The sequence below is a fragment of the Bombus vancouverensis genome, chromosome 5 (assembly GCF_051014615.1).
Source record: "Bombus vancouverensis nearcticus chromosome 5, iyBomVanc1_principal, whole genome shotgun sequence".
Classification (NCBI taxonomy): Eukaryota; Metazoa; Arthropoda; class Insecta; order Hymenoptera; family Apidae; genus Bombus; species Bombus vancouverensis.
The window spans coordinates 15,585,164-15,602,082 of NC_134915.1; the positions used below are offsets into that span (position 1 = coordinate 15,585,164).

The 16,919-nt window shown below is 26.4% G+C and overlaps 4 protein-coding genes across 7 annotated transcripts; 2 read left to right on the forward strand and 2 right to left on the reverse strand.

Moving 5' to 3' along the window:
• Positions 1-864: 864 nt before the first annotated feature.
• Positions 865-3,754, reverse strand: Tango11 (transport and golgi organization 11). Of its 4 annotated transcripts, none has more exons than XM_033337361.2 (5): positions 3,617-3,754; positions 2,922-3,152; positions 2,673-2,767; positions 2,365-2,516; positions 865-1,901 (listed from the first exon to the last, which is right to left on the reverse strand). In XM_033337361.2, the coding sequence occupies exons 2-5, from the start codon at positions 3,145-3,147 to the stop codon at positions 1,691-1,693; spliced, it is 684 nt and encodes a 227-aa protein (XP_033193252.1). In that variant the 5' UTR covers positions 3,148-3,152; positions 3,617-3,754; the 3' UTR covers positions 865-1,690. The 4 variants fall into 4 exon arrangements, with proteins under 4 accessions (XP_033193252.1, XP_076474487.1, XP_076474489.1 ...); XM_076618372.1 differs by having other exon boundaries at positions 2,374-2,516; positions 3,617-3,753; XM_076618374.1 differs by having other exon boundaries at positions 2,922-3,061; positions 3,617-3,688.
• Positions 3,755-3,765: 11 nt separating this feature from the next.
• On the forward strand, positions 3,766-10,519 carry DNApol-alpha180 (DNA polymerase alpha catalytic subunit). Its single transcript, XM_033337358.2, has 22 exons — positions 3,766-3,919; positions 4,183-4,374; positions 4,448-4,760; positions 4,842-5,130; positions 5,193-5,609; positions 5,759-6,127; positions 6,209-6,413; positions 6,492-6,760; positions 6,830-6,946; positions 7,021-7,204; positions 7,274-7,402; positions 7,480-7,655; positions 7,727-7,967; positions 8,025-8,164; positions 8,240-8,445; positions 8,540-8,801; positions 8,892-9,066; positions 9,177-9,343; positions 9,427-9,672; positions 9,744-9,819; positions 9,904-10,103; positions 10,235-10,519. The coding sequence occupies exons 1-22, from the start codon at positions 3,904-3,906 to the stop codon at positions 10,235-10,237; spliced, it is 4,392 nt and encodes a 1,463-aa protein (XP_033193249.1). The 5' UTR covers positions 3,766-3,903; the 3' UTR covers positions 10,238-10,519.
• A 218-nt stretch (positions 10,520-10,737) lies between these two features.
• LOC117158646 (pseudouridine-5'-phosphatase) lies at positions 10,738-12,924 on the reverse strand. Its single transcript, XM_033337774.2, has 4 exons — positions 12,607-12,924; positions 11,764-11,982; positions 11,344-11,576; positions 10,738-11,268 (listed from the first exon to the last, which is right to left on the reverse strand). The coding sequence occupies exons 1-4, from the start codon at positions 12,668-12,670 to the stop codon at positions 11,089-11,091; spliced, it is 696 nt and encodes a 231-aa protein (XP_033193665.1). The 5' UTR covers positions 12,671-12,924; the 3' UTR covers positions 10,738-11,088.
• A 990-nt stretch (positions 12,925-13,914) lies between these two features.
• Positions 13,915-16,634, forward strand: CaBP1 (Protein disulfide-isomerase A6 homolog CaBP1). Its single transcript, XM_033337770.2, has 6 exons — positions 13,915-14,090; positions 14,293-14,486; positions 14,569-14,793; positions 14,889-15,095; positions 15,193-15,518; positions 15,604-16,634. Exons 1-6 carry the CDS (start codon positions 14,075-14,077, stop codon positions 15,920-15,922), a joined length of 1,287 nt encoding a protein of 428 aa, XP_033193661.1. The 5' UTR covers positions 13,915-14,074; the 3' UTR covers positions 15,923-16,634.
• The last annotated feature ends 285 nt before the right edge of the window (positions 16,635-16,919 follow it).

Genomic DNA, 16,919 nt, shown 5'->3' on the forward strand with positions numbered 1-16,919 from the left:
TTTGATACAAATTTCATTTATTGTTTCTATGACTATGAAAATCTAATATAGAGTATATACAAACAGTTTAGTAATTTTTTCCTATAATAATTATATATAATGCATTAATATAATATCGAAAGCATTATTAAGTAAGAATAAATAATGTTAAAATAATGTCTAATTTTTATTTTTTAGTACATAATAAAATATAATAAAACATTGATTTTTTATAATATGGATTTAGAAGTGTATGATGTTTTTAATTATATATAATGCCAAAAAGAACTACCGTAACATATTTATGAAAATATCAATCAATCTTCAAATCTTTTTGTTTTGATTTATTAACAAATTTGATTAAAGTTATATTTAGTAATTGATATCTGAACATAGAAAAATGTAACATTTTATATATAAGGTTAAAATTTAAATTGTGATATAGTAGTAATAATGATAATAACAATTTAATTGTTGTGTAATTGTAATTTGTTATACGATAATGCAATATAGTTAGTGACATTCTGTAATGAATAATAAATAAATAATGCAAGAAATAATATAATATTATCATTTTATTTATGCATTTTGATACATTCATTTATTATATCATATATTGATAGATATCTACTGAAAATATGGATTAGCTTCTCATTTGGTGGATAAATTGAAAATAGATACTTTAAGAAACTTTTTTTGTTGATGTAAATAAAAAGAAATTGATGTCAAACTTTAATATATTTAAAAATTTCAGATGCTAAATTTGCTATGAATTTAACAATATCTTAAAAGCCAAGGTTTATATTACAGCATATAAAAAATCTTTAAAGATGTAAACTATGATAGTTGCAATAAATTTGTAGCACGTGTATTAATAAAAGAAAATTATTACAAGTTTATTATTTATTTATTTTTCATTAATAACATGTTATGTATGTTATAAATGTACAATGGTGTGAATATCATGGCCACAAAAAATACGTCGAACCTAGAATTAAATTAAGTATTCATAATAATTAATTATAATTTTATCAATGTATTGTGCTATAATATAATATTTTAAACTATATATATAATTAAACTACAGTAAATGAGGAAATAGAAATCAAAATTTCAATTTCAATACTTAGAATCTCATAACATCATTTTCCATACTTTTACAAATTTACAATTATCTGTCACATACTGTAATTAAGCCTGATATTTGTTTATAGCTTATCACTTTTAAACAATTACAATTATTCGTGTAAAATGGATTCTTTAATAGATCAAAAGGAATCATGTTTTGCTTATTTGATCATGCAAATTACTTTTTACAAACATACTCAAATTCAAATTCAATTACTTTAAAAAGATTAGTATCGTATATATTCAATTTTCTTACATATATTAAGTAAGAAAGAGTTTCAATTCATAGTAAACAATAAAAAAGAATGATATAAATATAACAAACATTGAATTTTATAAGATATTTAAAAGTTTAATTATAGTACTTTCATGCAAGTATCAGGAGTAACTTACTTTTGAATATATACGATACATACGTTTACTTTGAATATGTTGTAATTTCATATTCAAGATAAAGAGTCTTTGGTTACAAATGTCTTCTAGGAGCAAAGGAGACTCTTCCAGAATATCTTGTATTTATATGGATAAAGAGCTCCATTTTTTCACACAAGATACAAATATTTTGTATTTTCTTAACATAAATTCAGTTTCTGGTCAACCATGAAAAAGCTTTAAGAATTAAATACGTTAATGTTAACGCATATAAAATTTTTTCTCTTTGTTGACGTTGCAACATCTCAAGTTCGATTGCCATTACTCGACGATTTAATTTCCCTACTTGTCGACGTAAATGTTGTATCTCTTCACTAGGTGGAAGAGAAACATTAAGTGCACTATATGAGGGTGTCTGTTCTCTAGAAAAATAATTATATATTCTTAAGAAAAAAGTAATATATTTATAAAGTGGACCAATAACGTTAATTATTTCATATGCTACCAAATCGAAAGTTTTATGAAATCGACGATTGCCACGTTACGTCAGTGCAAACATATTTGGGACATCTCTTATGATGTAAAGTTTTGTCATTCTACTCTTTTTTTTTTATATCAAATGATCTTATATTATATATACTTGAAATTATTGAGATCCCTATTATTTTACTAAAAATAAAATTATACAGTGTGAGAAAAGTAGAACTATCTTCGAAATCTGTAAAAACATTCCACCAAGAATGAAGAAAAAGAAAGAAATGCTACTAATACATTATGACTCTCCTCATACTACATACAAGTTTCTTCATATTTTCATATGATCAGTTATTGGTCCACTTTGTATATATAATTTATATATATGAATTGAAAAGTATTAGTTATTACCTAGCATACCTAACTATTTGTGTTTCTGTAGAATATTGTCCATGTGATTTAGATGATAATGAATCCTTAGTTTCTGTTGGGTATGAATTTGGTTCTTCTTCATCAACTGCCGGAAAATAATGGTCATCCAGTGTCAAAATCCTTGGTGGAGTCTATCAATATAGTAAGAAAATTGTAGATATTAAATTCTAATATGGGAAAATGCTAAACCTTAAAAAATATGAGAAAATCTTTGCTGATTAAATCATATTTAAGAATAAATCTCTAAAGTATATATTTAAATTCATTTAACAATCTTAAATATTTACCTGCACTCTAACCATGCCTGCTTCAGATGGTAAAACAGCATTTTCTAATGTAATTTCTCTTGGTGGTGCTCTAGTTCCAACATGTTGTTCTTGTCCTAGATTTATTTAATTATATCTAGCATTAACAAATTTCACCTTACTTATGTATAATTAATGATTTTGTAAAATATATTTTTAATAAAAAAATTAACTTTGTGATATAACAATTAACATATAAATTTATTAATAAACAGAAGATTATATATTTACCAACAACTAAAATTCTGTCTGGAACATGCATTTCAAATTTATCTCCTGCAACAATCTGATTCCAGCTAGAACCATTGGTATCAGCTATTTCTTCATCTGTGTAGTCGCCACTCACACGAATACTTTTTGGTACACGCATCCTTTTGTTAATGTCCAAAGTAAAATTTGGGTCATAAAAATTGTCAGCCTCTCCATTAAAAACAGTAGGACTATGTGCTTTTGACATTATAACTAAAATAATTAAAAACAAAATTCAGATCTGTACTTTTTATATTTTTTACTAAATTTGTTACATTGACTTGTAAAATATTACATAAATAAGTCATGGTATTTTATATTTTTATTTTAGGAGATTAAAAATAAAACGTAATAAATGGAGAAAAGACTTCTTTCTTATTCAATACAATTATTTATACTTTATTAAGCGAAACAAAAGTAAGAGAACTTCCTATCTTTGTTAATTAATTGATAAACGAAATAATCTAATGATTATTGTAACAAATTACATGTTTTTAACAATTTCACAGTACAGTATGAGACAATACAATGACGACACAAAAACTATACGATTTAAATCTTCCATAACGGTAACAGAATAAAAATAATTGTGCACCATAAATTACATTTATTAATAGTAACTGTTACAATAAATTATACATGCAAAAAATACTTTTCTTAAATGCTTGAATAATTACCTGTCTGCAACTTTTCGATCGTTGAACACAAACTCTTTGCACGAAGTTGGTAATGTGTTTCATGTACAAAAGTTACAATTGTACCAATCGAGAGTAATCGATAATTAGAAAGTTATCGATTTCAATAAAACTCCCGCCAAAATGACTAAATGTATCTGCCATTAAAACCTTAATCAAGTGCTCTGATTTTCTTCTATGTGTGAATGTTTTTTTAATTTTGTTTCCTGCAGTATTAGCTATTTATGATATTTTTTACATTCTGATTTAACAATTTATTTTTGGGAAATATGAGTGACACACAATGTAAGTGTTATAATATTTTAATTCTTTACGAATTTTATTTCTTAATTTTAAAATTTTACTTACATTTCGTTGCGTTTATTGTTTATCTATTTAATTAAATTCAAGAATATTTTGTTCCGTTTTCAAATGTTTATTGGATACGGTAGGTTCATTACTTTAAGATATTCTTGTAATAATTAAAGATGAGAAAGATTTTGAATTGAATTTTGATATAAAATTTGAATTTATAAATGTTTATCAAATTGTATTATCTATGAATTCAGCAGGCAGAGCTAAACGCCAGAAGTTTGATAAAACTGGACGGTTGTCAGCTTTAGAAAAATTGAAACAATTAAAAGGTAGTAAACATAAATATGAAGTTGATGAATTGGAAAATGTTTATGAGGAAGTCGATGAAAAAGAATATAGCAAAACTGTAATAGAAAGGCAAAATGATGATTGGATTATTGATGATGGTAATAACTTTAAAATTATTGTTTTTATTAGAAGTAAGAATAAGTATTACAAAATAATTATCTGTTATAAAAGGAGAAAGTGGTTATATTGAAGATGGTAGAGAAATTTTTGATGACGATTTAGATGATGAAAGTATACAAGAAGCAAGAAAGCATAAAGTTGCAGGCCCTAGAAAAAGCAAGAAAGATCATGCCAAAAAGAAAGGAAACATTCAAAATATGTTAATGAATATGTCGTCTAAAAGGAAAACGGATGCTAAATTGGACGATGATAGTATTTTAGGAGATTTAATGTCTGAACTAAAAAAAGATGATATCCCGACGCAGTCAAAACCAAAAACTGTTTTGAGGAACAAATTTTGTACTACACCAAAATTAAGTGAAAAGTAATTAACTTTTCTATACATTTGACATTTGTGTTTTAATATATTTAGTATTACTTTTACAATAATATTATGGTTTCTTAGAAATGTAGAAAAAAAGATAGAATTAATTTCTGAATATGAGAAAATGCAATGTGATGATAATGATGATGATTTAGTAATATTTGATAAACCAGAAAAGGTAAACATGCATAAACAAGCAGAATCAATTACCCAAATAGAAAACTTTACTTCAAATGAAAATAGCAGTCAAACAATTATAGATGATTCTGATAGTTCAGAAGTTAGAATATTGAGTATGCAATCAGAAAAAGATCGTAAAGAAACAAGCATCAGTCAAGTAATTGAAACAGAAAGTGAAAATCTTGAAGATGTAAGTTTTATTAGTTAATAATATTTTGAAATGATACTTGGACTACATTCTGCTTATTACAGTTCTCTGCAGATTTTGAAGATGACAGTATAGATCACAATGAAGAGCCAAAGCCATCTACTAATAAAGAATTTATAAAAAATAAATCAACCATTCAAATTAAAAATAAAGATGCTGAAGAAGAAAACTTTGATTTAGAAAATTTTAATAAATCATTAGATATTGAGTTTGAAACACAAATATCAAATATTGAAATGCCTACTGATACTACAGAAGTGCCTTTACCACTTGTAACCAATGCAAACAAGGAAGAAGTATTTAGATTTTATTGGTGGGATGCATATGAAGATCCATATAAACAACCTGGAGTTGTATATTTATTTGGAAAAGTTTTTGTGCCCTCGATAAAAGAATACCGTTCTTGCTGTTTAACAGTAAAGAATATTCCACGAAGAATTTATCTTCTTCCTAGAGTATATGTATGAGTACTCAAGCATATTTTAAAATATATTTATATATACTATCTATTATTATTATATTATTAACAATTTTTATATATCATCTATTATATATTGATAATTTTTCTTCTTTAGTTTTAATAAAATAATTATAGGAATGTAAATTTTAGGTAAAAACATCGTTGAAAGGAAATGATGATGAGGAACAATTAAATACAATAGAAGATGTGTATAAAGAATTTAATCAATTTGCAAATAAGTTAGGAATAAAGGAATTTCGTAGCTGCAAAGTCTCAAAAAATTATGCTTTTGAACAAGAAGGTACTCCAGCGAAGTCTGATTACTTAGAAGTAAGATATTCTGCAAACTACCCACCTGTTCCCTCTGATTACTCTGGACCATCAATAGAAAGTGTTTTTGGAACAACAGTAAATTCTTTAGAGCTATTTCTAATTGAAAGAAATATTAAGGGACCATGTTGGTTAGATATTAAGTCTCCATTACCTACTGGTGTACAAACCAGTTGGTGTAAAATAAAGGTATATCAGTTTCATTTATTAATCAAATTTATGACCAGTAAATATACATATTAACTAATCAATTATGTTATAACTGAATAGGTAAATTGCATGAAGATGGAGAATATATCTGTTTTCTCTGAGTCTCAAACATTACCACCATTAGTAATAACAACACTAAATATACGAACATCTTTCAATGCAAAATTACAACAGAATGAAATAGTTATGATTACAATACTTATGCATCATAAATATCATATTGATAAAGAACCACCAAAACCACCATTTCAACGACATTTTTGTTGTATGATTGTTTATTAAATTATTATTCCAAATGTGTATTTTTTCAGTATTTGATATATTTTAACATTATTTCATGCAGTGATTACACATCCACGTGATACATCTTGGCCAAGACAAGCACGAGAAGTGCTCTCAAATATTTCATATACTACATTAATGAAATTTGAAACAGAAACAGATTTACTCGAAGAACTGTTAAAAATAATAAATACTGCAGATCCTGATTTATTGATTGGGTATGATTGTGGCTTCCAATTTGATATCTTAGTGCAAAGAATGATTACATTGAAAGTTTCAAATTGGAGCAGGTTTGGAAGGTTAAGACGGTCTATACCTCCTTTAATAAGGGTATGAAATATAGTCATACACATTTATAATGAACACTGTGTTGATCATAAAGAAGTAAAAATATTTTAGGGAAAAGTAAATTTAAATCAAGCAGCAGCTGGTCGACCTATCTGTGACATACAAATTTCAGCTAAAGAATTAAATCTCAAACTTAGAAGTTATGATTTGCAATCTCTTTGCACAGCGGTAAAAATATTTAATAATTATTTATATGTGCGACGTTCATAACTAGAAAAGTGAAATCCTAATTATTCTAACAGGTATTGAAGAAAAAAGAAAATGAATGTAAGGAAATAAAATCTGGTGAATGCGCATCATTTTATGATACTCCTAATAAAATAGATAATTTAATTAAAATAACATTAACAGAAGCATTATACATTTTATCTATTGTTTTTGAACTTAATGTTCTCCCACTTGCTTTACAAATTACATGTATTGCTGGTAAGTATATATAAACGTTTCAAATAACATAGATCTTTCAATTAATATATATTTATTTTATTCATGTAGGGAATGTTATGTCGAGAACATTAACAGCAGGACGTGCAGAAAGAAATGAATATTTATTATTGCATGCATTCCATTTGAAAAACTATATAACACCTGATAAACGTGTTACGAAAAAAGGAAAGAATGAGGGTAATAGTATATTTTTTAAATATATGAACAGTTGCTACTTCATAATATATTTATCATTAATATTGTTCTATATGTAGAAAATGCTAGTAAAAAGAAAGCGGCTTATGTTGGTGGCTTAGTTCTTGATCCAAAAAAGGGGTTTTATGATAAACTTATTTTATTAATGGATTTTAATTCTTTATATCCTAGTATAATTCAGGAATATAATTTATGTTTTACTACTATACCTGGAGCTGCATATGCTGAGTACGAGGTAAATTTATTTATTATTATGGATTAAAAACTAATTAATACTTTTAACTTTATTTATAAACATGTATGTAGGATTTATCAATTCCTGAATCAAATTTAGAATTTGGAATAATTCCAACTGAAATTTGCAAATTAGTCGAAAGTAGAGGAGAGGTGAAAAAACTGATGAAAACCCCAAATATTTCACCTGAATTAAAGATGCAATACAATATTAGACAACTGGCTTTGAAACTTACAGCAAATTCTATGTATGGTTGTTTGGGTGCAACTCATTGTAGATTTTATGCTAAAGGACTTGCTGCCTTGGTTACAGGTAAAGTATAGAATTTTATTTGTAAATGTATGTATAAAATATTGAATATTATTGTAGCAAAAGGTCGAGAAATTTTGCAACATACAAAAAGCCTTGTTGAAAAGTTGAATTATGAAGTTATATATGGAGATACTGATTCCATAATGATAAATACAGGTTTATTAGAATATGAAGAAGTGTTTTCTGTTGGAAAAAAGGTACATATTATATCAAAAATATACTTTTTATTTATTTTGTATCCGAAAAATAATACTAATAGAAACTATGTGTAGATTAAACAAGAGGTGAATAAATTATATAAACGAGTAGAATTAGATATTGATGGTGTTTTCCGTTATTTATTACTTTTACAAAAGAAAAAGTATGCTGCAGTTATAATGACAAAATTACCTAATGGGCAAATAGAGTTAACACAAGAACATAAAGGTCTTGATATTGTGAGAAGAGATTGGTGTCAATTAGCTTGTGATGTTGGAAGGTAAGCAAAATATAGGTAGATTATTAATATTATGTTATATAGACTAAAATATTATGTTATATCTAATAATGTTTATAACAATGATCGTTTTTAGAAAAATTTTGGACCATCTTCTTTCTGATAAATCATGTGACGATAGAATAGAACAAATTTTTAGTATATTACATGATGTTGCACAAAATGTTCGAGAAGATCAAGTTCCTTTATCTTCTTTAATTATTACGAAACAGTTATCAAAAAATCCAAATGAATATCCGGATACTAAACAAGTTCATGTCCAAGTAGCTTTAAGATTAAATAAAGAAGGTGGTAGAATGTGGAAAGCTGGAGACACCATCCCTTATATTATATGTGATGTTTGTGTTTGTCGATTTCACTACTATTTAATATTTATATATTATTTTTATAAACACTATTAAACATATAGTCATTTTTCTGTATGTTAGGATGGAACAGAAAAATCTGCAACTGAAAGAGCATATCATATTGATGAATATAAAAAGAGTGATTCTTTAAAAATAGATGTTAATTACTATTTACTGAGTCAAATTTTTCCTATCGTTTTGCGAATTTGCGAACCAATTGAAGGAATTGATGATGTTTTGTTAGCTAAATGTTTAGGTACAATTTTACTTGACATCAATTTTATATACATTATTTTATTTAAATTTTATTTTATATAAATTTTATAATATAGATCTGTATTATATAAATCAAATTCGTTTTCATAGGCTTGGAAAACATTTATAAATCTAGAAGAATAATACATCAAGAACATGCTGATATACCATTATTAATGGAAGAAGATAGATTTAGGTATTGTCTCCCTTTGAAGTTTAATTGTAGAAGCGAAAAATGTCAGTCAGAAATTATAATTAAAGATGTTGTAAATGAAGAGGTAAGAAATCAATTATAAAAAATAAGTTTTTTTTCTTATACATATCTTTCTATTTATTTACTACATGTTGAAAAATTACATAGCTTGGAAATCGATTGTCGCTTGCTTCCTGTTCAAATTCAGAATGTAAAGTACAACCATGGACATATGCTAATACAATACAAAATGTAGTGACACTTTCTATACGAGAATTAGTTAACGAGTATTATAACGGATGTTTAGAATGTGAAAATCCATTATGTGGTGATCAAACACAATGGATACCATTAGATTTCGAGTCACTATATCCAATTTGTAGGAAATGTAATGATGGTGATTTACATAGAGTCGTAAGTTAAAAGATATATCACTGTTTCCAAATATTTTGGATACTTTATATATTATTTATATTTATTTAAAGTTTACAGATACAAAACTGTATAATCAACTGTGTTTTTATCTGCACCTTTTTGATGTGAATCAGTCAAAGTATAAAAGTAACTATCTTCACTTTCTTTTCTTTTTTAAATAAGATCTCAGAAAATTATCTAACAGTTGATTCTAAATGAATTTATTGTTAGGTTTGTTATCTCAATACCCGCAAGGTATGAGAGAAGCTTATGATTCTCTGAAAGAGGCAGTAGAAAAAATGTTAAGGCGAAATGCATTTTCTGTTGTATGTTTGGACACAATCTTTTCAAACAATGATGAACAAGAAGAAATATCGAGTTTATGTGCAGGTACTTTAGAAATATCAGATGGGTTAGATAATGAAGAAATGGTAGGTAATATATATTAGAAAAAGTATTGTTATATAATTTATTACTATATAACAATATAAATTAAAAATATTTGTAATTAATTACCAAATACAAAAACTGAACATATAAATTTTAATTTTTGCTGTTTCAGTAAACAATTTAATAGATAATGAATAGATTTGTTCCTGTAAGTATATTTCATTAAATTGAACGTTTTTTTAATATCTTAATGTTATTTTCCTATTCTTTCTTACAAAAATTATAATGTAAATATTTTTGATATTATTATATGTAAAAATAAAAGACATGAAATATTAAAATAGCAATATAATCAATTTATTTTCTGATTGTACTCCATAGAAACAATAGATGGGTAGATAGCACTAATAGGAGCAAAATAATTTCTAGCATTCATTGTTTTTCACTGTTTGCTATTTATATGCAATTATTGTTGAAAGTTTATGATATATATGCTCTAGCTAGTACATTGTATTATTAATGCCTTATCCTAAAATCACTACAAGTGTTACACAATATACAATTTGAAACAATTTTAAATAATATTTTTATATATAAAAATGTATATTTAACAATAACTTGTTTTCGTGCATTTACATTAAAAATACATTATGAAGATAAATTAACAACATAATATTTTTAACGAATATATAATTTATTATTTTCTGTTTTCTTTTACACATATTTATTAATATTACAGTATCAGTATATCTATTAGGACGTTAATCTATTAATTTTTTTCTTTTTTAATTCCTATTACTATAATAAAACATAAATACCTATGTTACAATGGATTGAAATAATATTGTTTGTAAGCATGTGTCTGTAAGGAGGAAGATGTAGTTATGTTTTCAAAAAATCACAAGGAAAATTAATTTGTTTCTTTCCTATATGACATTAAAAACAATACAAATTTTATGGAGTGTGTTTATAAGTAGTTGTTTGCCACTGTATATTCAAATCATATACAGGAATACATTTCAGACATTATACACTATATGGTGGTAAACCAAATAATTCAGGTTGAAATTTTTCAAGACTGTTTAGCATCAATGTTGGATTTTTGATATAATTTTTTGGTAACATTGGATCTGGAACCATAACAACTTGCATTCCAGCATTAAGTGCAGCCTTTACACCATTTGGAGCATCCTCGAACACAAGACACTAAAAGTATAACATTCAATTTATTAATAATTATAAAATAAATCTAAAATGTAAAAAATACAAATCCTAACAAACCTTTGAGGGGTCAGGATTATCAGAAAAACGTTTTGCAGCAATCAAAAAAATATCAGGTGCTGGTTTACCATTAGTAACTTCAGAATCAGAACCACCAAGAACTTTGTGGCTAAATAAATCAAATATATGTTTCCATCTTTGAGTTTTTAATTCAAAATTTTCTTTATTAGAACTTGTAGCTAATGCTATTGGGATATTATTTTGTTTCAGATGTTTCAATAATCGTTCAGCACCTGCTTTCAAATAATATATGCTGTACTATGTGTTATACTATGCTGTTACTATATATATTTATTCATTTAGCTTTGCGAAAATCAATTTTATTTTTAATACTGACTATGCATTTTTTACACTTCTGAATGGAAACTATAAATTTCTTAAAATTTTAGATTCTTATTTTTTAAAACCCTTATATATTACCTGGCATCATGTTTGCAGATGGAAATAATTCCTGATATAGTTTGACTACCTCATTTTCAAACTCTTCTGCTGTTATTGGTAAAGATAACATTTCAACAACAGCTTGTGCAACATCCTTCGTTTTAAAACCCATAGTTTTTGCTTTATGTTCCCATGTGAATTCCTTTCCATAGCGATTTGTAATATGATTAAAAGCTTTGGTGTAAATTAGTTCTGTATCTATTAAGATTTTAATACAAGATTACTTATATAAATTGATGTACTCTATGTAAGATTTATTTAACTTACTGATTTAAACTATGATTCATAATTGAAATGTTAATTTGTAGAAACTGTGTTGAAAAGTAGTTTCTCAATATTATGACAAATGAAAAATTGTTCAACAGAAATGTTTGTACATGTCCGCAAGTATGTATGTACAAAATTCTAACACAGCTTCTTAAAAATTAGAAGTAAAGCACATACAAACTCACGCTATAATGAGTGCTATTTAAACCCTTTCTTTGACAGTAAAATCCGCTCATACAGATGCATGGTGTATTTTAATTTATATCCCTCATATTTCTTAATAATTGCCATTGTGATTTTATTCATTACTACACGTACATAGACAAAACAAAATTACTATATTCATGTAAACAAATACAATCACTTATCTACAGGTTAAGTTTTTATGTAAAACTCATAAGAGCGCTGACCTCATAAAGTAATAGCAATGTTAAAAATCCATTTCTATTAGTTATGTTAAGTACAGTTTTTTTTTTTTAATCGAGTCTCTATAATTAATTCTTTATAGGAATATTATGTAACTTCATAAAAGATATGACAGTACAAATCACTTACTGAGTAATAACCCATCCATATCAAAAATACAATGTGTAACATCTTTATACTGATTTTGCGACATTTTTCAATGAATTGTTTAAAATTCTTCTAATTAATAGCACTTTGTATAATTGAATTATTAAAATTTCAAACTGATATATCAATTCATTTTTTTAAAGAATATTTTATGTACGGAACTTTTACCCTTCAGTGATAGTGATAAGATAACAGTTAACGCCACTACGGCATACTAGATTATGGCGCCAATTATGTAATATACCATGAAAATAGATGAAGTATTTAATTGGTTTTTATATTTATTTTCATAGATGCATGCATACACATATATTCGCATGTAGTAGTGTAAAATGTAATAAAATCCTCTAGAATCTAAAATTAAACTTAAAGTTGAAGCATACACAGAATGGTCTAGCTAAATGGGATCATCTAAATATCTGCCTTATTCATTGTAATATGAAAAAACTTCTCTAAACAAAGTTAATGTATTTCAAGGGACAAATTAAATTCACCGACCTTAATAACCATATCGTTTCTATTATTTAATCTTGCGCTATTTGCGTTTGAATTATACATATATTAATATTTATGTTCAATCGACAAACGGCAAAATTAAAAAGTCCAAATTTTTCGGTTCCTGGGAAGACTTTTTTAATTTTCGAGGGCTTAAATGAAATTTTAGAACGTAAGGAATTAATTAAGATTAGTTTTATCAGAGAGAAAACTTTCTATCTGATTCTATCTAGATACTCCCCTGAATTTCTTGGGTATAAGCATATTTAAAAAATCGTCCAATTGGCGGGCAATGAAAAACTATAACCAATTCTAATGGTCGAAAGATGGAATTAATCCCTTTATGACGAAATTAAAAGATCAAATTTCTCGACCTATAAGGCGAATTCTTGAATTATTCAAGACTTAAATTAGGACTTTAACTGTCAGAAATCTTATACAATTTTAAATAGAACTATCAAAGAATTGTTAATATATGAAAATCAATCAAATCTAGTAAATGTAACTGATTCAACCTACGCATCTATGCATTATATATGTTTGTCTAAACAGCCGCCTACATGTATTTGTATTCTGTACATTATTTTAGTTTCGAATAAAATTTGTAACAATGTTTTATTTCTATAACATAATATGACATAGAATAATATTTTCATTTACGAAGCGAAGCAACAATCCAATTTTGGTCACTCCAATTGAAACGAATGATTTCAGAATAACAATCTTTCTACAATTATTTCCTTTGTGGCAAGTGCTTGTTGATTACAAGCAACCAATCAGAACGATCCACGAAAAATTGTATCTGGTTATAAAGAGTGGGGAAACAGAGAGACGGATTGAATTTTACAAGAAAAAATTGTGTTCGTTTCAATCTTTTATGTGAAAGATTTCTTCACTGAATGATTTTTTCAAAATAATTACAAACACATCAGTTCACGTTAGTTCGTTAAGCAAAATGCAAGACTTTTTAGGTGAGTTTTACAAACCAATGTATATTGTAGATTTCACGACTTATTACTATTAAATCTTACCGGTAGGTGTATCTTACCATTATAATGTATTTTTATTCACTGAATATTCATTTTTTAAAATTCTAATTTTATGAATATTTTAACACTTATTTCTATATTATTTATGTGTAATTCAATATCGTTTTATATTTGCTTTGTTTAGGTATTTTACTGCTAATTACTGGAGCACATTGTTTGTACTCCTCCAATTCAGATGTTATTGAACTAAAACCAAACAATTTTGATAGTTTGGTATTAAATAGCGATAATGTATGGATTGTAGAATTTTTTGCACCATGGTGTGGACATTGTCAACAGTTAACACCTGAATATGACAAAGCTGCAACTGCTTTAAAAGTAATTTTTATGTTTTATACCTAACATATTATTTATTTTATACCTTAGTCCTATCAGAGGCTTTTAATATAAAATTCCACAGGGTATTGTAAAAGTCGGTGCAGTAAATGCAGATGAACATAAATCCCTTGGATCAAGATATGGAATTCAAGGTTTTCCAACAATCAAAATCTTTGGTACAGATAATAAACCAGAAGATTATAATGGGCCAAGAACTGCGACAGGAATTGTTGATGCTGCTTTAAATGCGGCTAGTCAAAAAGCACGTAGAGCTTTAGGAGGTAAAAGGAGTGGCGGAGATTCTAAGGTAAATGTAATGTCAATGTAATGAAATATAGATACAATAAAAGATAAGGAAAAAGTAGGTAATTAATAATTGAAAATCTTTTATTAATATTATAGTCCAAAGATTCCAAGGATGTAATTGAATTAACTGACGATAACTTTGATAAGATGGTAATGAATTCGGAAGATATGTGGTTAGTTGAGTTTTATGCACCATGGTGTGGTCATTGTAAAAATTTAGCCCCTATTTGGGCATCTGCAGCAACAGAACTTAAAGGTAAAGTGAAATTGGGAGCCATTGATGCTACTGTAAATAGAGTTAAAGTAAGTAATTATTTTTTAATTAACTTTTATTTATAAGTATATGATTTATTTGTATTTTTAAGTTAATATAAATATAATCAAATCATAATGTTGCCAGGCTAGTCAATATGAAATAAAAGGATATCCTACTATCAAATATTTTGCACCTGGGAAGAAATCTTTCGATTCTGTGCAAGAATATGATGGTGGTCGCACAAGTAGTGATATAGTAAATTGGTCACTAGAAAAAGTAGCAGAAAATGTTCCAGCACCAGAAGTAGTTCAAATTATAAATGAAAAGACTTTAAGAGAAGTTTGTGAGGACAAACCATTATGTGTTGTATCCGTTTTACCGCATATTTTAGATTGTCAATCAGATTGTAGAAATGGATATTTAAAAGTTTTAAATGACCTCGGAGAAAAATATAAACAAAAAATGTGGGGGTAAGTTCTATTTACTGCTTACTAATAAGGTGAATAAATAATATCTTAAATTATATAATGCACATATATAAATATGTTTTAACAGCTGGCTTTGGGCTGAAGCTGGTGCTCAACCTCATATTGAAGAGGCATTAGAAATTGGAGGATTCGGATATCCAGCACTAGCAGCTGTAAATATAAAGAAAATGAAATACTCTTTATTAAAGGGTAGTTTTTCGTATGATGGTATAAATGAATTTTTACGAGACTTAAGTTACGGTCGAGGAGGTACTGCTCCTTTAAAAGGAGCTCAGTTACCTACAATTCTTGAAACAAAACCATGGGATGGCAAAGATGCTGAACTTCCACAAGAAGAAGATATCGATCTTAGTGATATAGATCTCGATGAGAAAGACGAACTGTAATTATAGAACTTAGTGTTTCTCAGGAACATATGCACCTTCATATTCATGTATTAGTAAAACAATTCGATACTTATTTTTATATAACATTATTCTCAGTTGACATAACTACATATTAATGTACATTGATAATATGACATCATTATCAAAGTATCATGAATATCTTTTTCTTTCAACTGAAGTAAATTTCGCAGGTAGTTTAATATGTTAAATTATAAGTGCATAGTCAACAACTCTTCCATTGAGAACTTTCACAAAATTTAATCTATGCACTTTAATAAAATCATGCTTAATTTATGTGTACATTTTTAAACTGATAGTCAGATAAACATCATAGTAAAGATAAAATATGTACTCAATATGTAAACAAAAACTTTTTTATGGAAATGTTGTGAACTTAAAATAGTTGCTGATGATACATAATGTTAATATGCATTCCATAAGATGTTTTTGGTTTTCCCTAATATGGGACCAAAATAAATGCAGTTAAATGAATTTATATTTACAGAATGTATTACGATCCTTATGTTGATTGAGATCTCATTGTTTGGCTGGGTTATGTCAGGTCTTCCATCATGATTACAGAAACATAATATGAAATATGTTTATATGTATATGTGAATGTAAATCTTTGTCTCATTTATACTTAACTAATCGTAATCCTTTTTTAGCTTACGTTTTTATTAAATAAATTATGCTAAAAAATGTATAATAATTGTATGTTGTTCATATATTTTACTCAATTATTTGACTATTTTACAATTTTCATTTAATAACTTTATTATCGAACTTTCCTTCAGAAAAATGCAATACAAAAAAATGCTCAGGTATACTAAACATTACAAATAATTCAGTATTTTAATTTCTTTTTTTGAATAAAAGAGTTGAAATACTGTGTTGAAAGCTTATTTTAAAATTATTTTCATAGTGCTAATAAGATAATGAATTTTTATAGAGGAAATAATTTCATATCTTTGTTGCATTCATTTAATTTACGTTA

What these genes read in the sequence shown, in the direction of transcription:
- LOC117158646 (XM_033337774.2), bottom strand. Translation starts at nt 12,670, where the DNA reads ATGTCGCAAAATCAGTATAAAGATGTTACACATTGTATTTTTGATATG. An exon ending in ATCTGCAAACATGATGCCAG is followed by an intron (nt 11,577 to 11,763) that starts GTAATATATAAG and finishes ATTTGAAAGCAG; the next exon opens with GTGCTGAACGATTATTGAAA. An exon ending in ATAATCCTGACCCCTCAAAG is followed by an intron (nt 11,269 to 11,343) that starts GTTTGTTAGGAT and finishes TTATACTTTTAG; the next exon opens with TGTCTTGTGTTCGAGGATGC.
- CaBP1 (XM_033337770.2), top strand. An exon ending in AAGCTGCAACTGCTTTAAAA is followed by an intron (nt 14,487 to 14,568) that starts GTAATTTTTATG and finishes AAAATTCCACAG; the next exon opens with GGTATTGTAAAAGTCGGTGC. An exon ending in TATAAACAAAAAATGTGGGG is followed by an intron (nt 15,519 to 15,603) that starts GTAAGTTCTATT and finishes ATGTTTTAACAG; the next exon opens with CTGGCTTTGGGCTGAAGCTG.
- DNApol-alpha180 (XM_033337358.2), top strand. An exon ending in CTATACCTCCTTTAATAAGG is followed by an intron (nt 6,761 to 6,829) that starts GTATGAAATATA and finishes AAAATATTTTAG; the next exon opens with GGAAAAGTAAATTTAAATCA. An exon ending in TTTGTTAGCTAAATGTTTAG is followed by an intron (nt 9,067 to 9,176) that starts GTACAATTTTAC and finishes TCGTTTTCATAG; the next exon opens with GCTTGGAAAACATTTATAAA.
- Tango11 (XM_033337361.2), bottom strand. Translation starts at nt 3,147, where the DNA reads ATGTCAAAAGCACATAGTCCTACTGTTTTTAATGGAGAGGCTGACAAT. An exon ending in AGACAGAATTTTAGTTGTTG is followed by an intron (nt 2,768 to 2,921) that starts GTAAATATATAA and finishes AAATAAATCTAG; the next exon opens with GACAAGAACAACATGTTGGA. An exon ending in CAGGCATGGTTAGAGTGCAG is followed by an intron (nt 2,517 to 2,672) that starts GTAAATATTTAA and finishes CTATATTGATAG; the next exon opens with ACTCCACCAAGGATTTTGAC.